Source organism: Delphinus delphis, chromosome 1 (assembly GCF_949987515.2).
Source record: "Delphinus delphis chromosome 1, mDelDel1.2, whole genome shotgun sequence".
NCBI classification, from domain to species: Eukaryota; Metazoa; Chordata; class Mammalia; order Artiodactyla; family Delphinidae; genus Delphinus; species Delphinus delphis.
In genome coordinates this window covers 6,433,616-6,457,977 of record NC_082683.1, presented here as the reverse complement: position 1 = coordinate 6,457,977, position 24,362 = coordinate 6,433,616, and the positions used below count along the sequence as shown (strand labels likewise).

At 41.5% G+C, this 24,362-nt stretch overlaps 1 protein-coding gene across 4 annotated transcripts in view; it reads left to right on the top strand.

Moving 5' to 3' along the window:
• Positions 1-24,362, top strand: part of RERE (arginine-glutamic acid dipeptide repeats) — a 426,753-nt gene that overhangs the window by 143,828 nt on the left and 258,563 nt on the right. For all 4 annotated transcript variants that reach the window (XM_060013632.2, XM_060013629.2, XM_060013619.2 and 1 more), the window contains exon 2: positions 21,463-21,928. In XM_060013632.2, coding sequence (XP_059869615.1) covers positions 21,607-21,928 — 322 coding nt within the window. In that variant the 5' untranslated portion in view covers positions 21,463-21,606. The remainder of the gene's footprint in view (positions 1-21,462; positions 21,929-24,362) is intronic.

Below are 24,362 nucleotides of genomic sequence, written 5' to 3'. Positions count from 1 at the left end.
CTTGTATGTAAAATCCGTATCTGGTCTGGTTTGGAATTGCTCGCGCCGGCTGAGAGGGGCGTAGCTCTTGGCACCTAGCTCTCTCCCTCCTCCGCCTCCTCCCCTCTCTGGTTTTCTTTGCGCATGGTTTCTGTTTGCTTTTTTGTAGGTTAGAAATGACAGTTTTAAAAGCCCAGGAAATTGGTTTCTAGAGACCTCCCCTCCCCGTTTTTAGCATTTCTGTCTCTCTGTACTTATAATTATTTTATGGTAAATTTTCAAATTTCCATTTTCTCTTTTGTTCTACATGCTTTCCTATTTCCTTTCTCTGACCCTCCACTCAGGTGGTTGAGCTATTGGACATTTTGTCCTATATTTACCATTTGTAGAAAACACACGGTAATGTTTTCTTGACTGTATTCCTGCAAAGTTGACCCATATTAGTAGGAAGCAGTTTTGTTCTTTTATCTACCTGTGTCCTTTTCCTGTGTTAAAATGTTTACAATTCCTGAACAAGAAAGGGTATTCTCTCACTTCTAAATTGCTAAGGTTTTTCACACCCAAGTGGGGAACTGAGGGTGGTATAATTCTTTTCCTTTTATCCTGGCTGAGGGCTTTTTCTCCCAAGGATCCATTTAAGCATGGATGTTATATTTCACAGTCTTTCTTTGCTTTTTACCTTGAAGTCTACAATGCTGATTCTCATGTCTCAAGATCTAAGATTTCCAGGTTCGTCCCCCACCCTTCTTGCCCCCACTCCCCTCCTGTCCCTGTGACTTCAGGTCCTTGTTCCGGAGTTGCTCCTTCATGCTGTCAGTGTCCTTCTGGAAACATTTCCTACGGGATCCTTTGCGTTCAAGCCAAAATTCCCTGGGGAGAAGTTGCTTCCACCACTCTGCTTTTGTTTGCTCTCTCAGATTCCGAAACTCTTTCAGTGGAAAGGAATAGTTGCTTGCAGTTTGGCCTCCTCTCATGGCAGATAGCTGACCTTTCCCCTCAGAGATCATTGGTACCTGGGACTTGCAGGATGGAAGGAAGTGCCCTGTAGAGAAATGCAGCTCATACATACACTCAAGGTTTCTTTTTTTCTTCTTTGTTTTTGTAATGAAGTGGTAACCAAAAGCTAGAATGGTCATCACTGAACAAGTTTATCTGGCTTTCCCTACTCCCCCCCCCCCCCCAAGTCTCTAGGAAAAGGGTGTTTCCAACATTAAATCCATTGCCGCACCCTTGTTGTAACACCCCCGTCAACCTGCCTCGCTCAGCAAACAGGTCTCCCCTGATTATTGCTTTAAAGTTAGTACTGTAGTATTGCATTATGGAAAGACATTTACGGTTCTAATTTTAGAGAAGAACTTTATTAAAATATCCCTGCCCAAGGTCGTGAGTTTTTCTCTGCTTTGCCTCTTTTCCTATGTAAAAGCAGCCTGTGGTAATCCACGCAGGTGGCAGATAAAACTAGCGAAGCACTCAGCGAATGCTTTGAGATATTTCAGTCATTATGGAGAAATAAGTGGTTAAAAACATATGCCCCTAAGAGCTCTAGTTTTGTAGAAAAACAGAACTCTGCCTGTCATCTTGTGTTATAAATACAGAGGTAACTTACCAGCTTTGCAGAAATTGGGGCTTTGTTTTTATTACGAAGAAAAATGTGCGGCCTCCCACACACCCTCACAGCAGTTGCACAGCATTGGAAAAATCCTCCAAGAGCAGACAGACTGATGGTTTTATCCAGACTGTCATTACGTATGGCCTGTCTGCCAGAGACTCTAGGCCCTGAACTGGGAGTGAAGGCAGAATGTGTGGAGCAAATCGGAGGAGATCAGTTTGGAAAGGGAGTTTACAAAGGAGGAATGCTGACAGTGTAAGATAATGGAACCTGTGGTTCTCAAACTTGGCAGATGTGACCGTGTTGGAGAAAAGCTGCAACACAGTGGAGAAAAATGCTTTCTTGCTCTTTTTCCCCTCAGGTCAGGTTGTGTAAATTGCTGAAGGATGGAAGACCAAAGCCTTAGATTGTTATGAGGTTCTCTCCCTCTATCTTTTCTAAGAATCATAATCTGTTGTTAAGGGTAAAAGCCGCTGGGTTCATGTTTATGCATATTCTTGTACTTAAATCAGTTAGAATTGATTAAAAGGGAGTGGTTTACTGGTGAAGTGGGAGTCGTGATAGTTTTATTTATACACATTTAGATCTGGATCAGCTCTGATAGATTTCTCTGTGAGGTCGGTAATGTTCTATATCTGCGCTGTCCCCCATGGTACCGTCAACACTAGCCACACACGACGGGTGAGCACTTGAAATGCCACTAGTGTGACTGAGGAACTGAATTTTTTATTTTATTTAATTTTAATATATTAAAATAGCCACATGTGGCTAGTGGCTACCATATTGGACAGCACAGCCCCAGATGAAAGCTCTTAAGTGATTCACATGGCTGTCAGTGAATAACACTGAAGGGCATTCTCTCATGTACAGACATGTTATAGTTCTGAGGACGTATGCTTTTATTTATTTATTTTTTAGAGAAAGTTGGAATGAAAGGGGGAGTATAAAGGTACTATTGGTGTGTGACATGGAGAATTACAAGTTAATTTTTAAAACAAACCCCCCAAAGGTAGCCTGTTTTAATCTATTTAAGAAAAACATTAACGAGAACTATATTATTCTGCTTTAAGAATCTGTGCCCTTTGATTATAAGAGGAAAGCTTGTTAGTGGGTAGCGAAAGATGAAGTCTAATTAATAAATGGATTTTGTTCATTCATCAAATATTTGATTGCTTTCAAAGTTAACATGGCACAAATTCCTGCTCTCAGGAATCGGAGCAGAAACCAGGATACCGTGCTTGTATACCCAGAGTAAGGTTGGAGTGGGGAAAATTTCCCACGGGGCTGTGAGAGCCCTTTAGAGAGGCTCGAGGACTCGGAGCGAGCTTCTTCGAGAACTGATAACTCCTTCTGTTGAACAATACAAACTAAAACAGTGTTCCTCGGACCAGCTAGATGTATTCTGACACAGCGTCTTCGGCAAAATGTTACTGAGTTCCTCTGTGTCGTGGGGTTCTTAGATGTGTAGAACGTGGGCTGTCTGTTAACTGATATCTTTGATCTGCTAGGTATTGTGCAGGTTAGTGCCTTACGTGGGTTATCTTATTTATTCCGCACAACTCCTCTAGGGGGTATGCTGTTATTATTTTCTTTATAGATGAAGAAACCAAAGTTTAGACAGAGAGATCAACTGCTCATGGTTATAAAGCTAGCAAGGACCAGGGTGTGTTTCTATCAGCAAGGCCTTATAGAGAAGATGAGAGGAGACAATATATGAAACATATGAGCTGGTAAATAATAAGGTATTTTGCATTTGTAATATGTTAAAATGCTAAGTGTAAAATACAGACTATGCTTGCAGAAGGAATTAATTAAAGAGGGGCAAGAAAGGCATGGCACAGTTTGGAGGCATCATGGATTCCTTCTCACACGGTGTAGGGCTTGGAGTGGACTTGAATAATACACAGTTATTCAACAAATGTTTATTGAGCTGGCAGTAAAGACAGTGTGAGCAAAGGTGAGAGTGAGAGGACCAAGTAGGGGTACATGTAGAAGGCTTTTTATTGGAGAGTTGTCGGGAAGCAGGGTTATGAACTGAGGACCAGAGAGGTGGTTTCCTGAAGGAGGAAATTGAACCTCATGTAGTCTTTCCTGGAAAGTTTTTTTTTTTTTTAATTAGTATACAATTGACATAAAACATTGTATTAGTTTCAGATGTACAACATTATGATTTGATATTTGTATATAATGCAAAATGATCACCACACTAAGTCTAATTAACAGTTCCCTCACTACATATAGTTACAAATGTTTTTTTTTCTTGTGATGAGCACTTTTAAGATCTACTCTTTTAACAACTTTCAAATACAGTCAGCCGTCTGTGTCCGTGGGTTTTCCATCCACCGTTGATTGAATCTAAGGACGCAAAACCTGGGGATATGGTGGGCCAACTCTATTCATTGTTTGAGCCATTTTATGGAAAGGACTTGAACATCCGTAGAATTCGGTATTGGTGGGGGCTCCTGGAACCAGGCCCTCTTGGATACCAAGGGATGACTGTGTACCATATGGTATTGGTAATATAGTCACCATGCTGTACGTTACATCCCATGACTTATTTATTTTGTAACTGGAGGGTTGTACCTTTGTCCCATTTAGCACATTCTTGAATGTTCTTGAATGAGGACATTAAAAATTGAGATAAAAGGTAGGAGTCATTTGTGTTTATAGAGAGAATTGAGGTCCAAGGTAAATGAGGGCACTGGGAATGGAGAAAAAGATTGACGGTATTTTCCCAGATGTTTTCCTCCAGATACATGTGATTCAAGGTAGTGGCCACTTTCTTGCCATTATCTCCAGCCTATTACGTGGTGCTCATCGCTTTGATTTGTGGGTCATCTCTGGTGACTACGGGGAGGTCCACCTTTCGCCTTGGCTTGGAGCCTGGGCTGTGGTTAGGGCACACCGAGGCCAGAGATACTGTCACTGCCTTGGCACCATAAAGTGGTTTTAGGCATCTAGTCTCTTTTTTCTTGAGTTCTTGCGATCCCCCTTCTGTTTTAATTTAATGTTCCACTTACGGGAGTTGATTCCTTTCCCTTGCTGCTGAGTGGCAGATTCTTTTCTTTCCTCTTTTGGTAAAAAATACCTGATTTGCTTTATTTAGTTCTTTCAGCTTGCCATCTAAGAAGGTTTTGTGGAGTGAATCATTCTTCATGTGGTTCTGTAGTCCGAGTTGATGTTGGTCTCTAACGTGAATAGAACGACCAGTGAATAGTTTGGATTATTTTCTAAAACCTGATCAGTGGTTAAGGCTCATGCTGATGTGGCAGGTATTTGGGGAGTCAGAGTCCTATCAAGAACTCCTGATATTAAGTGCAGTTAAGTTGTAGAATTTCTATTACTCTTGTTCACAACTCATACCGTTCTAAGGAAGAATGAGAGTTTGCATTGATCGTTTATATGCTTTGTAATGTGGAGATGAATTACACTGGGCAGTATGCTCTGGATATTTGATTCTGTTGATAAGCAACTTACTGAACAGTTTTCTTACGCACAGACTTCTTAGACTCTTTAGTATGACAAATACACCGTAAACTGTGAGAGTATTTGTAAGCAATGCATCCTACACTTTACACAGAAGATTTTATTGTTGCGCTCGTTGGTTTGGGGCTGTCTGTCATAGGGTCTCCAGATTCTTTTTGGGGGGGATTTATTTTGGCAAATGCTTATGGTGTCTGTGTTTAGCCCTGTACTCTCCATCTAATGCTCTTCCCAGGTCATCTCATTTAGTACTCATAGATACTATATGACTTTGACTCCCAAGGCCTTGCCTTGGTTTCTTCTCTCCGGAGCATCAGGTTGTCTTTTTAGCTGCCTAGTAGATACCTTAGTCTGGATGGCTCTGTATTAGCAGCCGAAACCCAACACTTGGCAAAATTGAAATCTCTTCTCCATTTAGTCACATGCATCATTCCCCCACGCCCCCGTCCCCATCCCCTTGTTGTCCAAACTAAGGATGGAAGCCCTTACATCATCTTCACTTCTCTGTCTTTGATTCCCAACTGGTTGATTACCAAGCCTAAAATCCATTGGAATCACTAATAGTATCGTCCTCCTGTTTTGATCCTGGTGGAGAGTAAGAATGGCTTAATTGTGGATGTGGTGATGGGGCTCTCAGGATGCTTAAAAATCTCTTCTGGGCTACCCTGGTGGCGCAGTGGTTGAGAGTCTGCCTGCCGATGCCGGGGACACGGGTTCGTGCCCGGGTCCGGAAAGATCCCACATGCCGCGGAGCGGCTGGGCCCGCGAGCCATGGCCGCTGAGCCTGCGTGTCCGGAGCTTGTGCTCCGCAACGGGAGAGGCCACAACAGTGAGAGGCCCACGTACCGCAAAAAAAAAAATAAATAAAAAAATAAAAAAAACTTCTGTATTATTGGGAATCTCTGTGGATTTTTCATTGGTATGAAGAGCTGCCTTTTATATCACTGCTTTTTCTACATATTCTGAAATTCTGTAATATTCTAAAAAATGCTTCTTACCTGTTCGTATCATATCATTTGTTTAAAAAAATATCAAAAGTGACAGACCTTTAGGGAAGAAGCAACACATCATATCCAGCTGCTTAAAGAAAAGAAATCCAAAACAAAACGGTAAATTACCAATTGCTGAAAATGGCACATATGTCTCTAGGTGGTTAGACATACTGTTAAGTCAATTTGCAAGTTGCAGGATAAAGCAGGCAGGAGAATAAAGAAAGGAATCTGTGCATTTCCCCAAGGTCCCATAGATTTGATAAAATTAACTTTAATCAGAAGTGGCAGTTTTTCCACTGAAAGCATTTGAGAATAAATTTCTCTGTTTTCTGAGGTGAGAAAGAAGATTTCTTTTGAGAATGCTGTTGTGAGCCTGTGCTCCATTTACATTGCAGCCTTCCAGGTTGTGTTCGTCAGTTGCTTTTGAAATTTGTGTTTTCTCATGTTGAATATTGCCTTGCTTGCATTTTCCGGGTGTTCATAAAGGTCACTAGAGACTAGAGCTCTTCAGTATATGTTTACATTGGGCAGTAAACTGAGCTTCTGATGTTTTTGTGGTTGTGGAGTATGGAATGAATATTTTGCTTGTAGGTTTAATTTTTCCTTGACTACAAAATTGAGGAGATTTGTCAGGGGAACTTGACTTTGAGCAGTTAGGATACAGACCTTATTTAATCAGGCAATTCAGTTGCTCTACTGTCTTTATCTTACACTATATGAGATGAAAGCTTAGAAAAAAATACCTGTGTAGTATTGATTAATCCTGCCAACGCGTGGCCAATACAAGTCTTGTTAGCAGATGGACTTGCCTCGGGAAGAAATGCAGTTTCTGCCTCCTTCAGTCCTGCTCAGTGTTATCACAGTTATTGTACTTAGGTATGACCTAGTCAGTTGCTTTCACACTTTTAAAAACTTAGTTTGAAGAGTTCTGAAGACATAGCTTTTCTTTTTTTCCCCCCTCCCTGTATTACTCTCCTACTGATGATAATGTTCAGGTCTATAAATCAAAAGGTTCTCTTTTAGTCTAGTGATGGTTATAGAGCAGTGTTAATAATTTATAAATGTCAAGATGAGCCCTCTCTTAGGCCATTGGTCTATAGGAAAAGCTGCAACTTTGGTACATATTATTTAATAACAGTTTGTGTTTTAAATTATAATGTAATAGATTTAATTTGGGTATGTTTTAATATGAATTGTAGCATTAAGCTCTTGTGCCCCATTCTTTAAAGAAACATGATTTTCAATTTTTCTTATTTTGACACTTATCTTTGGAGCCTTTTATTTGTTTCACAAATCAGTGGGTTTCTCAGTAATGACCTTCTTTCCAAGATCTTGGCAGACACTTGCTTTAGAGAGGTGTCTGTCTGTATTGGAAACCCGATGTAGACTTGATGGCATTCTCTTCTCATTCCCAGGAGGGCCTGGTCCTGGAGGTAAATGAGTTTTTATTAGAGAATCTGTTACATGCTTAGCTGGACTGGGGTGTATTATCTGTGATGTAGGGCCATTATATCATCCTCTAAAGCTCGTTGTAGTAAACAAATTAAGCTATACATAATAATAGGGACTAGTTTATTCTTGAATGTATGGCTGTTCCTCTTATCAAGAGGGTGAAAATGAAAAAAACATTATACCCTCCATACGAATTTATTCGATTTATTGCTGATTATGTATATTCAAGGTTTTCTTTTTTTTGGGGGTAGATAAACTTGATCTTTTTCCCTGAGCAAGAGATAGAAGAATATGCTGGCATATTCTTACGAGTTATTTCTATTTTGTGGGAGTACTCTTTGGAAACTGTGAATTTACAATGGGGTTAACTTATTGGGGCCAGAAGCCAGGTGTATCTCAAGCTGAATATCCAGAGAGGTTACTGCTGATGCCTGCAGTGGGAACTTTAGGTGACATTCTATAGGTCTGTACTGTTCTATACTTCCTTTCGTAGTTTCCTTCTTTCTACTTGTAGTTTCCTCACTTGCAAGTTCCAGAATGGAAAGTGTCCGTTCAGCTTATTAGCACCCACAGATTTGACTGTTGTGCCTTTTTGCTGTATGTGTCACATGTCACTTGACTGCTCTTGGCAGTCTTGGGTACCATTCCTGGTCATGGAGAGACATTAGTGCTGAGAAAAAGCTGGCAGTGCTGCCTTCATTGCTGATGAATGATAGAAGCTAGATAATTATATGTAAGAATCCTTATTTAGAAATCTAGACTCTCTTACTAGGCAATGACCCCTCCCCTCCTTTTCTGGCTCTTCCTACTCTGAATGTTAGCGTTATCAGTCATTCGGTGCCCAAAAGTATGGGGAATCTAAAACAGTCAACTATAGAATAACATGCTTGCACTGTCAAGATTACCTGGAGTTCATGCTTCCTACTGTTCCACGTACATAAAAGATGATATTTGTAGAGAGTACTGGGTAAACTGGAGATATTTTGGGAGTGTCCGTATAGGACTTTGTGAAAAATTCATTACGTATTTTCCCCCATTCTTTCATTGACAAATATAGTCATAATTTTCTTGATAATGCACATGTATTTTGAGTCCAGTTAAACCTTTTCGTATCAAGTATTTAAAAACAATACGCGGGCTTCCCTGGTGGCACAGTGGTTAAGAATCCGCCTGCCAATGCAAGGGACACAGGTTCGAGCCCTGGTCTGGGAAGATCCTACATGCCGCGGAGCATCTAAGCCCGTGCGCCACAACTAGTGAGCCCTCATGCCAACCGCATGAAGTACTGAAGCCAACATGCCTAGAGCCCGTGCTCCGCAGCAAGAGAAGCCACCGCAATGAGAGGCCCGCGCACAGCAACGAAGAGTAGCCCCCACTCGCGGCAACTAGAGAAAGCCCGTGTGCAGCTACGAAGACCCAATGCAGCCAAAAATAATAAATAAAATAAAATAAAATTTATATATATATAAAAAAACCCAATACGCTTTTTTCCTCCTACTTGACGCACCAGTTCTTTAGGATTCAAATTATGACACCAAGTAAGCATCACTAATGAGCCTATTAAATCTCGTTTTTTTCTGAAATTGAGCTTTTGTTTTGAATTCATATACTTAGTTACTACGTTTTCTTTTTTCTTTTTTTTTCTTCGTGTGGACTGTACAGTATTCAATTTAGGGCCTCAAAAATGTTACTTAAGAAAACTATTTTTAAAATCTAGTAACTCTCCTTTATTAATTTGCAAGGTAAAAACAGTCTCTCCTCCACCCCCCAGGTCTTCATTTGAATAGCTGCTGTATTTCCCTTTGAAACGGGGGCGGGGAGTGGAGTGGATGTACCTATCTTGTGTGACTTCATAAAGTAGAAGCCAACCAAGACTGTAGCAGCCTGGCTTTTATTAACTACAGCATTTGGTAACATCATTAATATGTAATTTGTCTTTAGGCAACTGTTACATATGTAGAGGGCTTCTTTGTGAATAAAACAGGGTATTGTTTTCACCTCAGCATTTTCAGAACATGGTCTGAGACAGTCTTTCCATCATCCTATCACTGAAACTTCACCTGCAGTTTACAAATTTATTTGGCCTGTCCGTAATACCTTTTATTTGCTTCAGAGTATTCTCTTGCTACTTTGAATGTTTCATCTCCTGTAGTTTGCTTCCACGCCACCCAGTCATCCAGTCTCATGGTTGTTGGTGTAGGGTTTGTATGGTGAGGACTCCCAGATTTAAATCTCCAGCCCAGAACTTTCTGACCTCTCAACCTGTACCCATATTTCTGCTTAGATATTTACTAGGCGTCTCAAACTTAACATGTTCCAAACAGAATTCCAGTTTTCCTTCTCTTCCCCATCAGTAAATGAAGCTCTGCTCTTCCAGTTGCTCAGGCCCAAATTGCGGCCCCTTCTTGGACTCTCCTCTTTGTCTCAAATCACATCCAGTCTGACAACAGATTCCGAGGGCTCTACTAGCAGAACCTGCCCACAGTCTGACCTCTCCTTGCACCTGCACTACTGACACCTGGCCTGAATCCACAGTCTCGTAACCCTGCAGCAGCTGGAGGGAGTCTGTTAAAATGTAACTCAGATCATTACTTCTTTATGCCAAAACCCTACAAAAGCTTTTCTCTTATTTCAGTAGATGCAGCATGCACACCGCCCCCGCCTGCCCCCCTTCCCTCTTCACCTCTGACTTTCTTCTTTGCTGTCACTGCTTCAGCCACCTTGGCCTTTTGCTGCTGTTTGGATGTGCCCAAACTGCCCCTGTCTCAGGCCTCTGTACTTGCTTTTCTCTCTGCCTGGAATACTTTCCTCCAGATAACCACACAACTTGCTGCCTTACTTCCTTTAGGTCAAACGACCCCTTATCAGTGATCACCTTAAATAAATTACCCCGCCCCGCCCCATTCCCTTTTGCCCACCTTAATTTTTTCTCCATAGCACTTATCACCAGGTAATATACTAATATATTTTCTTGTTTGTTTGTTGTCTGCTTCCTCCCCTACTATACTGTAAGCTCTCTGAGGTTAGAGATTGTGTGTATTCTGGTCGCGCATATATCTGTAGCTCCTAGGGCAGTGCTTGGCACCTAGTAGGTGCTAAATAAATATTTGCTGAATTAATGGAGGAATTGACAGCGACTTCGCTCAGGACATTGGTGTTTATTTGATGATCAGTGTCACAACTACAGCATTTCAGTGTTGTGGTCCAGGCCGCGGGACTCCCTGTACTCCCACCCTCCCTGGTCACTTGCTAGTTCTTGGCATCTTGAATTGAATAATTCTAGTGGCTCTTTTGCTTTTCTCTTTCAATGACGTCAGGTTAACAAAGATGGCAGTGTAATACATCTGGTCAACCTAGAGAGCATCATACCCAGTTGGAACAGCTCAAAGAAAATGGCAAATTGAGTTCTGGCTTAGATTTATGCTTTTCGTCAGAGCTACTTTTCCTTTTCATCTAGGACTCAGATTCTGAGTGTTTTTAGAAGGACTGCTCCAGTGAGTTTCGCAGTTTTTTTCCCTTGATATAATTTGTACCCATGGATTAGAAGTGTATTATGAATGCTTTTGGTTTTTCATATATGTGTGAAGTGTAACTGTGTTAAGTATAAAATCCATCCTGTCATTTCCTTTCATCAGCTGTTGAGACCTTACGTGCCATGGTTGCAAATTAACTTTGAATCTCGGATCTCTGCAGACTGAAAGAAACCCTGTCCAACTTATCTGCTTTGGAACATGTTGTGCAGAGGTAGTAAGCCTGACCAAGTATTCATGCATATTAAAGATTACTGTGGTCCAAGGAAGGTTCTCTTTCATTCTTAATGTTACATGAAATACAACTTCTCCTATGTGTTTAATTAACTATGCTTTTACAACTTTAAGAGGTGGTTTTTCAGAATTGTGGAGGTAGAGCTTGTCCTTGTGAATTTTATAGCCAGATGCATTTTTTTTTTTAAATTTTAACGAAGCTTGAGCTTTTTCTTATTAGTTTGTAATGTTGCTGTTTGTGTGTGTTTGTGCTGTAACAGCTTTATTGAAATATAATTTGCATATCACATAATTTACCCATTTAAAGTGTACAATTTAGTGACTTTTAATATTTTCACAGATATATGCAAGCATCACCATAATCAATTCTAGAACATTTATATCATCCCCAAATGAAATGCATAACTGTAGCACCCCAGCACCCCCCACCCCCAGGCAACCACCAATCTGCTTTCTGTCTCTGTGGATTTGTCTTTTCTGGGCATTTAATATAAATGGGATCATACCGTATGTGGTCTTTTGTGACTGGCATTTTTCACGTAAGATAATGCTTCCCAGGCTTATCCGTGTTCTAACATGTATCAGTATTTCATTTCTTGTTCAATAATGTTCTATTTTATGGGTATACCATATTTTACTTATCTGTCTGCTTGAGTTGTTTTTTTTTCACACTCCCCCCCACCCCGCCCCTTTCCCCCCCTTGGTGTCCATACGTGCTTGAGTTTTATATTTATCTTTTCTGTATTTGGTTTTCTATCTGTGGCCATGCTTTGGGAGAGTGAGTTCAGGAATTCTTTCCCCTTTCACACCAGGGTTTTGGTCTTGTAGGTATTTAGTTTCCCTTGTTCTTGGCATTGTGGACACCACGTTTTCTCAGTTAGTCGTGTGATAACAGAAGCATCCACTTGGCTCCAGGACCAGAGCAGGTCACCACTGAGTAACATTACCCCTGATCACCTTCAGAGCTTGCCAGGAAACATCAAGATTTTCAGAATATTTACTTCGGTTTTCCTAATTCAGCTTCACACATCTGTGTAATTACTATTTCAGGTAGTGTTTTGAGTTAATCCAATATATTTCAGAGAATGAAGAACATGCCACATTATATAGTTTTTGTAATGGTGTTAGCTTTATGGATTCCATACTGGTCAAGCATAATTTTGAATAAAGCAACACAAATGCTTAATCCTTTGAAATCTCTGTGATAGACAAGAAGTTTTATTCGTTGAAAGCAGTGGTTCTCAACTGTGAACAACTTTGCTCCCCAGAGGCTATGTGGCAGTATTTGGAGAATTTTTTTTAATGTTTTATTTATTTAATTTAATTTATTTATTTTTGGCTGTGTTGGATCTTCATTGCTGTGCGCTGCGGTGAGCGGGGGGTACTCTTCGTTGTGGTGCGTGGGCTTCTCATTGCGGTGGCTTCTCTCGTTGCGGAGCACGGGCTCTAGGCGTGCGGGCTTCAGTAGTTGTGGCGCGAGGGCTCAATAATTGTGGCTCGTGGGCTCTAGAGCGCAGGCTCAGTAGTTGTGGCGCACGGGCTTAGTTGCTCTGCGGCATGTGGGATCTTCCCGGATCAGGACTCAAACCCGTGTCCCCTGCATTGGCAGGCGGATTCTTAACCACTGCGCCACCAGGGAAGACCTGGAGATGCTTTTTTGTTGTTGTCATTGGAGCAGTGGGTTGTGGTACTAGAATCTATGTGAGTAGAGACCAGGGATAATGCACAGAACAGGCCTCCCCCCCCACCCCCCCCACCCCAATCTGGCTCAAAATGTTAATTGTGCCGCAGTTGAGAAGCCCTGGTTTAAACTGAGCAGTGAATTCTTCTTCGCTACTTAGTAGAAGAGACACAACTATAGGCAACTTGCAAGGCAAAAAAAATTTCGTATGTAATTGCGAAAATCTTCACATTTTAACAGTATAGAAAAGCAGTTGCTTGTGTCAGTGGATTTATGTGTTCTTTAAAGAAAAGGAGGATTTTTGATTTTGGGGGGTGCGGGGGAACCTCCTTGGGCATCTCATCTTTGGGAATTCCCTACTCTTACTCCAAATAAAAAGGTTATGTGTTGTTTGTTATTTAATTTTAATTGAGCTGTTGATTGTAACCTGGAGTTTTGCTATCCTGGGTACTTTCCCCACCTTTTGCAGGTAGTATGTTTTGTTGTTATTATGTCTTTTTGGAAGAAATTAAGATATTTGTCAGAGTCCGCCAATCTTAGTTCTCTGTTTTTTCCCAAAGCTTCTCAAGCAGTTGAGGAAGTGCTGCTTTAAGCATTACACCCACTTGTGATTAAGGTGCATTCATTCTTTGCCTCCTTCTGTTTTGATACCACAGAGGCTGCTCTCTGAATTTGACTAATGGGTCCCATCTCGGTTATTTAGGTTGTCTCAATAAGACATGTGTTCCAGGAATGAGTATTTAAACATTGACTAATTAAACTGATTGAGTTTAAATATTTATTAACCCCAAAAGCAGAGAATCTTTGGAGGTAGATGTGTAACCGTTTGCTTATAAATGGTTGGATTTGTTCAGGTGGGAGAACGTGACACCTGTTTATTTTTACGTGGGAGAACTGCTCTCAGTACCACATCCGTTTCAGATGAAGCACTCTGACCTCTACGTGGATTCCTAGATCCGCTGACCCCATGTTTCAGAGTTACCTTGCATCTCTGTCAGTGATTCTCCAGCCTGTTTTGAGGTGTTCTGTGCAGCAGGTTGCTGTTTATGGGTTCTTATCCGGGAGTAACAAGTGTTAGAGTGACATTTCCCTTTCCAGAGCACAAGTCAGTACATTTTCATTCCCAGGCTGTTGATATGAAAGGGAACAGGAAAAGAACATTGATTTTACTGAGAAAGCAAGTCGCTCAGCTGTCACATGCTTCCTGGGTGTTCTGTTGCCTGCCTGGCTGCAGCTGCTTGTCTTGCAGGTGGGGCCCAGCGCAGCGGGTAGCTCACTTAGGTCTTCCACTCTTGGACCATCTCATTTTTTTCCGAAGGGAAAAGGCTAAAGCATTTATTGAGACATAATAAATGTAGAAATGGCAAAGGCAGAAGTTCTTGAGGACCTTGGTTCCTGATTTAGGCTTTCAGAGATAATAGATTTGAGAGCAAGCTAGTTGGGAATGGCACTAACAACCGTTGTTGGAAAATATCTCGTGCCAGAAGGGATGAATGTTTCCCCAAATCCTACTTTCATCTTAAGAGCCTGCAGTAACACCGTTCGCTTAGAAAACTCTCTTAAGGCTGTGTGATTGAAGGCAGTACAGCCTTGTGGTTAAGAGTATAGGCTCTGAGTCAGCGCCCTGGGTCTCACACAGAGCTGTGTGATTGGGGTCTACCGAAATACACAGTGCGTGAGTTTTGGTCTACTTGCTCAGCCTCTCAGTGCTTGCTTTTGCAGGGAAACTGTACATAGCAACAGCATCTACTGAATAGCGTTACCGTTAGGATGATCATGTGACCTGGTTTCACGTTTTTCCTGAACAATTATTAATGTTTTTGCTCTCAGATGTGTCCTGGTTTGGACGATAAATTATATTCTCAGTCTCATTACAGTGAAGTTTAAATGAATTAACGTGTAAAATGCTTAGCGCATGGTAAGTGCTCAGTGAGTATTAGCTGCTTTATTATTTTAGGAGCTCCCATTATCCGTTCCCCCCTCTACTTAAGCTTACTTCCTACTAGTTTTACTCTGTGCCTGCCATCCAGGACAAGGATTTAATCAATAACTGTTTTACTGCACTTGAACCTGAATGCTCTCTCCTCCTTTTTGCTCCTCCCACCCTGTTCATGGTGTGCAGGCCAGCTCAAGCACCCCCTCAGTTATTTACGCATGAAATATTTTCTTTCCCAAATAAAAGTCTCATCATAATACCGTCTTGATTGATCCAGCTTATGTGTGAGAGGGAGGGCAGGGAAGAGTAATTTATTGCTCGTCTGTATGTGCCAGGCAGTGAGTTAGGATTTGAGAATACAACACAGGGCAAAGAGAGTCAGGGTCAGCCCTTCACGGAGCTTCTAGCTTAGAGGTGGAGACAGATGTTAATCAAATCACACAAATAAATGTGAAGTTACCATTGTAGAGAGCATTACAAAGGGATTTAACCTAGTCCTTTTGGACAAGAAAGGACATCTTGAGGAAGTTCCTGTTGAGCTGTGACCTGAAGGAAGAATAGGAGATACGTAGGCTAGGAGAGGAGATGAGCATCACGACGGAAGGGAGAACATGAGCTAAGTCTTACTCCAGGTAGGAGGGCGTGTGTTCAAGGGGCAGAGGGAAGGGCAGTGTGGTTGGGCACAGAGTGTGGGAGGGAGGCGGGGGATGAGGCCAGATAGAAAGATAAGGGCGTTGTAGATCATGGTTAGGATTTGGGTTTTTGGTTAACAGAAGTGACAAGTCACTGAGTATTTTAAGGTAAGGATTGACATAATCACATTAGCCTTTTGAAAGGAGAGCCCTGGCTGCAGTCTATAAAGAGAATTACGAGGATTCAGAGGAGTAGATTTGGAGAGAAGCCAATTGAAGTGGTCCAGGAAAGCCACACTAGTAGCTTTTAACTAAGGTTGTGGTGTTGGACGTGTTCTCAAGTAGGTGTGTTTGAGAGAAATTTATAAGGTAACGGTGACATGGTTTGTTGATGATGGGATGAAAGAGAGGAGGTGCTAAACATGTGGCTTAGATGTCCAGCTTGCATGACAGGATGGGCAGCGGCACCAGTCACGAGAGAGGCCATCTGGGGCCAGAGTGTGCCCTTGTTTTGATATGTTGAGGTACCTTTGAGACATCCAAGAGGAGACTTCAGGTGGGGGCAGTTTTCAGAGGCATCTGGCTCTGCAGGAGAAGTTTGGTAAACACGTGCATTTGTGGATCGCCTGTGTGGATGTGGTACCTGGGGCCTGACGGACACGTAGGAGATCGACGAGGATGAGGAAGGATGGCTCCGGATAGCTCCTGAAGAGCTCCCCCATTAGCTGGTCCAGTACTAGAGGTGGAGGAACAGTTAAATAGACCCAGGAGATGACAGTGCCAGGAAGGCCAGAGGAAAAGAGCCTTTCCAGAAGGAGGGTGTGTGGTCAGCCCTGTCAGAGGGTGCTGAATGGTCAAATGATAATGAGAACAAAACCTCTAGTGGACTTGATACAGAGAGGAAATTGCATCAGTGGGAGTTGTTCTAGTGAATATTATACTATAGTCATGGTCCTTGTTGGTTAGTGGAGAAGTTACACAAGTTAACAACAGATACCAGTAGTGGGATCAATGAGGGCCACTTTACAGGCAGGATGGGGAACAGTGAGGGGCTGGACTTTGGGGGGGTCTGGGAGCCTTCCTGGAGTTGGGCAGCAGAAATGCCTGAGGGCCCTAAGGGTAAGTAGAGGTTAGCCCGACAAAGGGGAGGGGACTGCTGGACACACAGGAAGGGTGGAGGTCGGGCTGGAGTGGTGAAGGGGCAGTCAGGACAGGAAGGTCTCTGTAATCTTTGAAAAGGAATGGTGCACAGTGAATTGTACTGTACATGGTGAATTGTATGGTGTGTGAATTATATCTCAATGTAAAAAAAAAAGTGGTGGAGGGTCAGATGCTTGGCTGGCTGTGTTGGAGGACGAATTGGAAGGAAAGCAAAAACAAAATTTTATAGTCACAGAGACCAGTTAGAAGGCAGTTGTGTTAATCTGTGTGAAAGATGATGATGGCTTGAAATAGGCACTCTCTGCTTGAGTTGGAGCAGTGGACAAATTATAGAGTTATTCAGGAGGTGATTGGTAGACCCTGAGAGCTGAGGAAAATGCCTAGTGTGTGATTGGTATTTGACAAACGTAAGCATTTCTTGCTGTGGTTGAATGAGGAAGAATTCATTGGACTTCACTAACTGCATTTGGTGTGAGAGTCAAGCGTCCTCCAGAATCTGGCTTGAGCAATTGAAATGAACAGAACTCAGGGATTGGGAACTCAGGAGGAAGGAGCAAGTTTTCATTAATAAGTGGGTTTTACGCAATCCAAGAGGAGATATTTTAAAATTTTTACTTCATTTGTAGTCAGTTTTCCATGATTTATTTCTTACTCGTGTAATAGGATTCCCCCTCCTCCCTAGTAGGTAATAAATTCTTGAGGGTAAGGATGACGTTTGGCTACGTTTATATCTTGCATAGCACAGTACACTGTTTGGCATTATCTGCTGTAGTAGATAATGTAGTCATGACTGATCTAAGTATATATTATTGATAGTTTATATTTATAAAGCACTTTGCAATCTATAAGTGCATTTACCTGTATACGTATACTTAATTCTCACAGCAGCTCTGTGAAGTAGCTAGTTATTATCCCTGTTTTACAGCATTGAAACTGACTCAGAGATAGAGTGATCTGCCTATGGCACTAGCCCTGGCAGTGCCAAGAACTTGGATCTTGGCTTCTGACCCCAGTCTTCTTGCAGTTCTATCAAGGGCCCAAACCTCCTGGGACTGCTTAAATAGTGACAAGAAGTGGTGTCCTTAAATGAGGTGTGGACCCTGAGCATGACCGAAATTTTAGTACTTTATGCAAATCAGTTCTGTTAAGTAGTGTAAGGTGTTTGTAGGTGGTTGTTGGCTTCACTTTGAAGAGGCAGACAGTGTTTGTGTAGAGGGTTAAGTAACCTGAAGTAATAAAGAACAGTTCTGTATCCTCGACTCTGTTAAATGCCTTTGACCCTGGTTAGATCACGACGAAACGAAGCTAGCCTACCAAATTTTATCAAGATAAAACGATGAAGTGCAATCTGATGACTCTGGAAACTAGTGTGAGGACTATACGTTCGTTTTTTAAAAAATCAGTCCTCTTCCTCATGTCACTCCAGCCCCTCTGGCCTCCCGTGTCTTGAATGTAACTGAATCACTGCTGCCTCTGGACATTTGCACCTACTTTCCCCTCTGCTGGAATGGTCTCCGTGTTTCCTCTGTACTCACTCTTAACTTGGGACAAAGCCACCTCAGTGAGGCCTTACCTGACCATTTAAAATTGCAATCCTCTTATACTCCCTTGTTCCCATTGGACTCCCCATGTAAGATCTTTTAATATAGTGTGTGTGTGTGTGTGTGTGTGTGTGTGTGTGTGTGTGTGTGTATATATCTTTCTCCACTTCCTGGAACATCAGTTCCACAAGGTCAGGGTTGTTTGTATGTGGTTCTCTGCTATTTTCCCCATACCTAGGGCAGTAACTAGCACACCGCACATTGTGGGCATTCAGTAGACATTTGTTCGATGAATAGATGAAGATTGTTTTGAATCTGAAATGTTTTACATTCGATTATTCCTTTAATTAATTATTAAAGTATCTTTTGCCGTGTTTCCTGTTTAACTGGGTTGAGTAGTGGATCGACAAGATATTTTCAATATTCTTGTCTGTCTTACTGGAGAAAAGTACCTCTTGTTTTTGGGGGGAGAGGTTAAAGTGAGTGTGTTTCCTAAAACTGTCTGTGCAAATTATCAGCAAGAATACATGTAGGAAAGGTTGGCACCTGTGAAGATACAGATTATAACCTGAGCAGCAGGTTGGAATCAGGTCAGATGGGGTTCACCTTTGGGAGACCTGCTTTAGACTCACTCATGGGCAGATGATCTCTTCTTAGTTCTCCTCCTGTAGCCTGAAAAGTGGGAGTGGTGACTTCTGTCTGGTTCACATCACTGAGTTGTAGACAGAGAGAATCTAATGAGATCATGGCAGGGACCTGCTTTGTAAACCCCTTGCTGTTTTAAAGATGCTGTTGTATTGTCTACTGTGTAGATCATTTCTAGCGTACTGAAGCGACAGCTAACCTTTCTCGGTGCCACCTGGTTCCTCTCTGGGTCCCTTTCCTCAAATGTTGTATTATTGTTGCATGTTGGTCGTTTTATAATGAGGCTCAAAAAGTTATGATTAGTGTGGTAAGTACAGAGGAAAAGAATATATCCCCACTGAGCTATATTTTATAGCCAAATGTGAATGGTAGTTGGATTAACTTTTGCTTTGGATTATCAATATTCTTGGTTATCTGAAGGTTGGATACACGCGCGCACACACACGTGCACACACACGTAGAGGATTTTATTTTGTGGATGTTTTCTCTGTTGATTGTTGAATTTTTCTTGCTAACTCTTGGCAGAAACAACTCAAATTTTTTGTAAATAGAAATACAGTGTATGATTTTGTAGGGGGTAATGTTGAATGTACAATTTGGACTTACTGTTTTTTTTTCCTTTTTTTAAGTGCTGAAATAATATTTTTACACAATTTTCTGGAGCAGTTATCTTGTTAACCCTAGGGAGAATGAGTTTTTTTCTTGAACTTGTCTGAAGTATGTCTGTCCTGAACTGCGTCTTAGAGGCTTTCAGCCTAAGCTTCTTGTTCTTTTTAGATTCCCAGGAGGCCTTGGTATGTTTTCAGTGTCAAAGAGGAATGTTTTAACAACTGTATTAGCTGATGGTTTTCTTTCTTGTATGATTGGCTTGTTCAGGCTCTAAACTTAAGCCAGATGGAGAAAGTAATATGTCTCTTGGTGTATTTTCAATTGCTAACACTAGTGGCCTACAGGGACTTGGGAGTTTATTACTGTCTGTTTAGCAGATGATTCATCGAAGCAGAACTTTTGCAGGCACTAGGATAATTTTTCATTTTCTGGAAATATGTTTAGAAAATTGAAATCCTATCTGAAAGTGCATTTCCTACGTAAAAGGAAGCAATTTAGGTTTGTGCTACATGCTTTCATCCTTCTGACTTTGCTTATACATTGTTGGCATTATTGCTCCTTCATTGTTCTCTCACCCAAAAGTTGTTGTTAACATTTTTTAAATTTTCCTGGATGCCTAAGGATATTCGAAGTGCTTATGTGGAGGTCTTTTCTGGTATCAAGTTTGACCTAAGAGCTTTGGAGAGAGTATATGATAATTTTTATGGTTTTGGCATGACCAAAGAGAATTTTCTCTGCCTCTGAGGCATGTAATTACAAACTGACTTGTTTGTTGTTGTCTGAGTAAAGAGGACCAATTTTTCGTTTCTTTGCACGTGTTGTTTCCTATCTGGCCCTCGTAGCATGAGCAAGGGATGGTTCTCCTATTGATCAGTTGTCTCCTCTCTTTGCATTAGAGCATTGCGGGCAAGGACCACGAGGTGTTCCCTCATGGTGTCTTTAGTTCTGAACCCCTGGCACGTAGATAATGTTTGGTACAGATTGCTGAAAAAATGAGATATTGGGAAGGACGATAAAAGATTGCAAAAGATAAATTACTGGTTATTATGACTGTTCCAAAACTGACATGTAAATAAAATTAAAATTTAAAATTTTTTATAAGAATTGTGTTGGGTTGGAGCTTGGGGTTTACTCTTCTCATTATACATTCTTAAAACCTTCAGACTTTCCTTTTGGGGTTTAGTTCTGGGGAGAAATTTATTAGGGAAACCATTAACAGTGGAAATTTGGAAGAATGTATAAACCACCTAATATTCCCTAAAGATGGAAGGTTGTTTTTGGAAGCTGTTATATTTTCTTAAGACAGAGATAATATATCTTTCGAGAAACCATTTTTCCTGGAAAATAACTAGAATAGTAAGTAGACCTAGAAGATGTAAAAAATTGTAATTGAAGGCAAAGGAATCTTGTTTTGAGGTTGTCACTTTTATTTGAGTCAGCTCTTATGTTTATTCTTGAGAGGAGCTCTGGAAATTTGGAGAAGTGGCTAGAAAGAGTCTTCAGAAGGTAATGCGCTGTGAGACATCCTGAGACATTTTCCAAGGCTATCCAAATTACTTTTTGCAGGTGGAAATAATTTAACTACAGGTTCTTACCCTTTTAAATTAATGTTGTGGGTTATGAAGCCCCTTTTGTATACTTGTACCCATTATATGTTGTTTACTAGGGTACACTTTACCTTTTCCTTTAAAAGTTAGAGAAAACGATTTGTATACAGAAAGCATAGTTTACCCTTACGCATTCAGACATCTTTCATTATTGGTGTGATCGAAAATCCCAAACCATATGCTAGTTGAGGCCCAAAACTGTTTATATTTAAATTTGATATCACTTGTCCTACCTTTTTTCCTATTGCCAGTGAGAAGTTTTAGTTGCTAAAGCATGAGTAAGTGAGTCATTTAACAAAACGTTATTTTAGGAAGGAAATACGAGAAAATGTTAAAGGAAAATCAATTTCGCTCTCTCTTTCCTCTCCTAGCATTTTTGAAACGTTGGGGTTGTTGGAGTGGTCGGATTTTCCCTGGAATTGAGTGAGAAATTCAGAAGACTGAAGCCCAGGCTTACTGTCTACCTTTCACGGAGGCCCAGCCGTGAGAGGACAGAAGAAGGCACGTGGCGAATCATGACAGCTGATAAAGACAAAGACAAAGACAAAGAGAAGGACCGGGACCGAGATCGGGACCGAGAGAGAGAGAAGAGAGACAAGGCGCGAGAGAGTGAGAATTCAAGGCCACGCAGGAGCTGTACCTTGGAAGGAGGAGCCAAAAATTATGCTGAGAGTGACCACAGCGAAGATGAGGACAATGACAATGGTGCCACCACGGAGGAGTCCACGAAGAAGACCAAGAAGAAGCCCCCGAAAAAAAAGTCTCGTTACGAAAGGACGGACACCGGGGAGATAACGTCTTACATCACGGAGGATGATGTCGTCTACAGACCAGGAGGTGAGGCGCCTTTGGGTCTTTACAGTGTTTGTGGTAGAGAAACGATGTCAGCATGTGGATGCAGGCAGGCGTGGAACCCAGAAGATTGGGTAGTGGTTTGGGGCAGGAAAACTCCAGGTGGGAAACAGCTGCCAGCTTTGGTCATCTGGGTGTGCCCGCCTCCACTCGCCTCCTGCCCTGGCCGGTGTGCCTGTCGTTCTTTCCTTGTCTTCTGCTGCTCATTCTCGCACTTCACCGCCTGCCCAGTAGTTTTCCTCTTTCCACTTCCTCCTTGCCTTTTGTCTTCAGCACCGATTAGGCTGTGTTGAGACCCTGCAGAATGGAGTACACAGTGGGACAAGTAAACCTTCAAATTCTTGGGAACAGGACATTTTACGTTGGCTACAGGAGTGACCAGAAACTAGAAGGTGTTTTTAATGGCCTTCAGACGAAGGTTTATTCCTCCTGATGACCTCCTTTTCCAAAGTATTGATCTTCAAGGTCTCTAGTCAGTGATAATAGATGAAGCCAACTAACCTGCTCTGTTTTCCAGGAAAGGTACTGTGTTCACTCAGTATATTGAGGTTATTTATAGCAGTTGTTCAGAGAGAGAGACAGAGACCCAGCTTTCAGATAAGATTCAGGGAAGCAAGTGATTCAGAACCTGTTGAACACCAGCAGAACCTTCCTTTTCCATATGACGTATTGTGTGTATTCAGGTACTTTTCTTACAGAAGTCAGTAAAACTAGCTAAAATCATTTTGTTTGAATTACTTACAGTGCTCAGGAATGATGTGAATTTCATGAGATGTAATTAACAGATTAAAAGCCTCTCAGTTTGATACTTTTCCAGGAGCGGGAGATTAAAGAGATTATGTCATTAACCTGGTACAGTTGTTTTGCTGAGGAGTACTGTAACTGTGCTCAACTTCACATAAAGTATCGGATTTTTTCCCCACAAAGGAATTAGTTTTGAATGTCAAAATATAATCAATGTTAGAAATTACGCAGATAAGCTTGTATTCACAACTGTGTTTTGGTTGATGATGAACTGAGAAGATATTTATGTGATAAAAAATTATCAAAGTTGAGGTTTGGGGGCAGGTGGAGCTCTGCTCTAGAGATTTGGCAATGTGTGGGTTACAGCACTATCAGGGTCTTTGATTCAGACTTAGATGTTGGATGGTCAGATTTTCTTAGCCACTGAAGACTTACCGCAGATTGCTTGCTATGAACCTGTGTGGTTCTAGATCATGAGAAAGGAACAGAATGGGTTAACTCCTTTAGCTATAGATTACAGGATGATAACTTAAAAATAAGGAAAGATCTTGTTAGCCTTTTCTCTTGATACATAACAATTCAGTGTGGTACTATACTATGATCTTTTGGATCACTGTCAAAAGTCTGGCTGCCTTGTGCAGTACTAAATGCCAGCCTTTCTCAGTGGAATGTTACTGCTGTGCCAGTGGGGATGCTTCCTCAAAATATTTGTAGTCAGAACATGTGGGAAATGCTGCACGTACTGTCCCTCATGTGAGAGAGTCATAATTAATGACTCTGAGAAGTCCTGCAGTTAAGGAAACCTCTTTAGCGTTGAAAAAAAAAAATCTGCCGTTTTTCCCATTTATGGGCCTGTGGCATCCTGTTTCTGCTGAGTATCTCCCTAAGAAAAAACATTTTTGAGAAAACTAGTTTGAGAACTGTTGCACATTCATATTGCATATTGTACAGGATGAAAGGAAATCCTTCCTGCTTGGTGCTTAGAAGACTCTGTGGAGGAAGGTTGCTAATGGCTTATTTTCAGAACAGCAGGTTCTTGTTTTGGGGAAGAACTGTGTACTCAGGGAGGCAGACATTGTTTCAGTATATCTGAGGACCTTTGTGAAATGTGAAAAAGATACAGCCTCTCTGGAAGCTAACTATGTTATAAAGGATGTACGACAACCAAAAATGGCTATGAAAGTTTTCTTTGGCGCTCAGAGCATAACTACTTCCTGTGAGGTGCCCCTTGTGCTTGGGGGCTGACAGCTGTGGCCTGGGGTTTGCATCCTGCTAGGTCCTGCCAGTCTGTAAGAGTAAGTAGGAGTAAGTAAGAGTCTTACTCTTTGGTAAGGAGACTGTTTCTGACCTTCTCAGTGGTTTCATTTCTTTTGCGGTTATGCATTCGAAGCTAAATGACTTCTCCAAATAGCTTCTTTCTCAATGGAGGATTTTAAAATAGTGCCTATTCTTTAGGTTTATCTAAACTGAAGAATCAGAAGTAGGGTACTGTGGTTAGATTCGCAGGTGGGACTTGATGCTTTTCTTTCCTTCGTCTTTCTTTTTGCTCTTTCTCTTTCTTGGTGCAAAGTACTACAGTAACATCTTCTGTTAGTGATGAAAAACCATTATCCTCACCCAATTCCAGAGATTCTCTGTGGTTTGTTGTATCTTAAGTGTTTTAGTAGGGACTTTA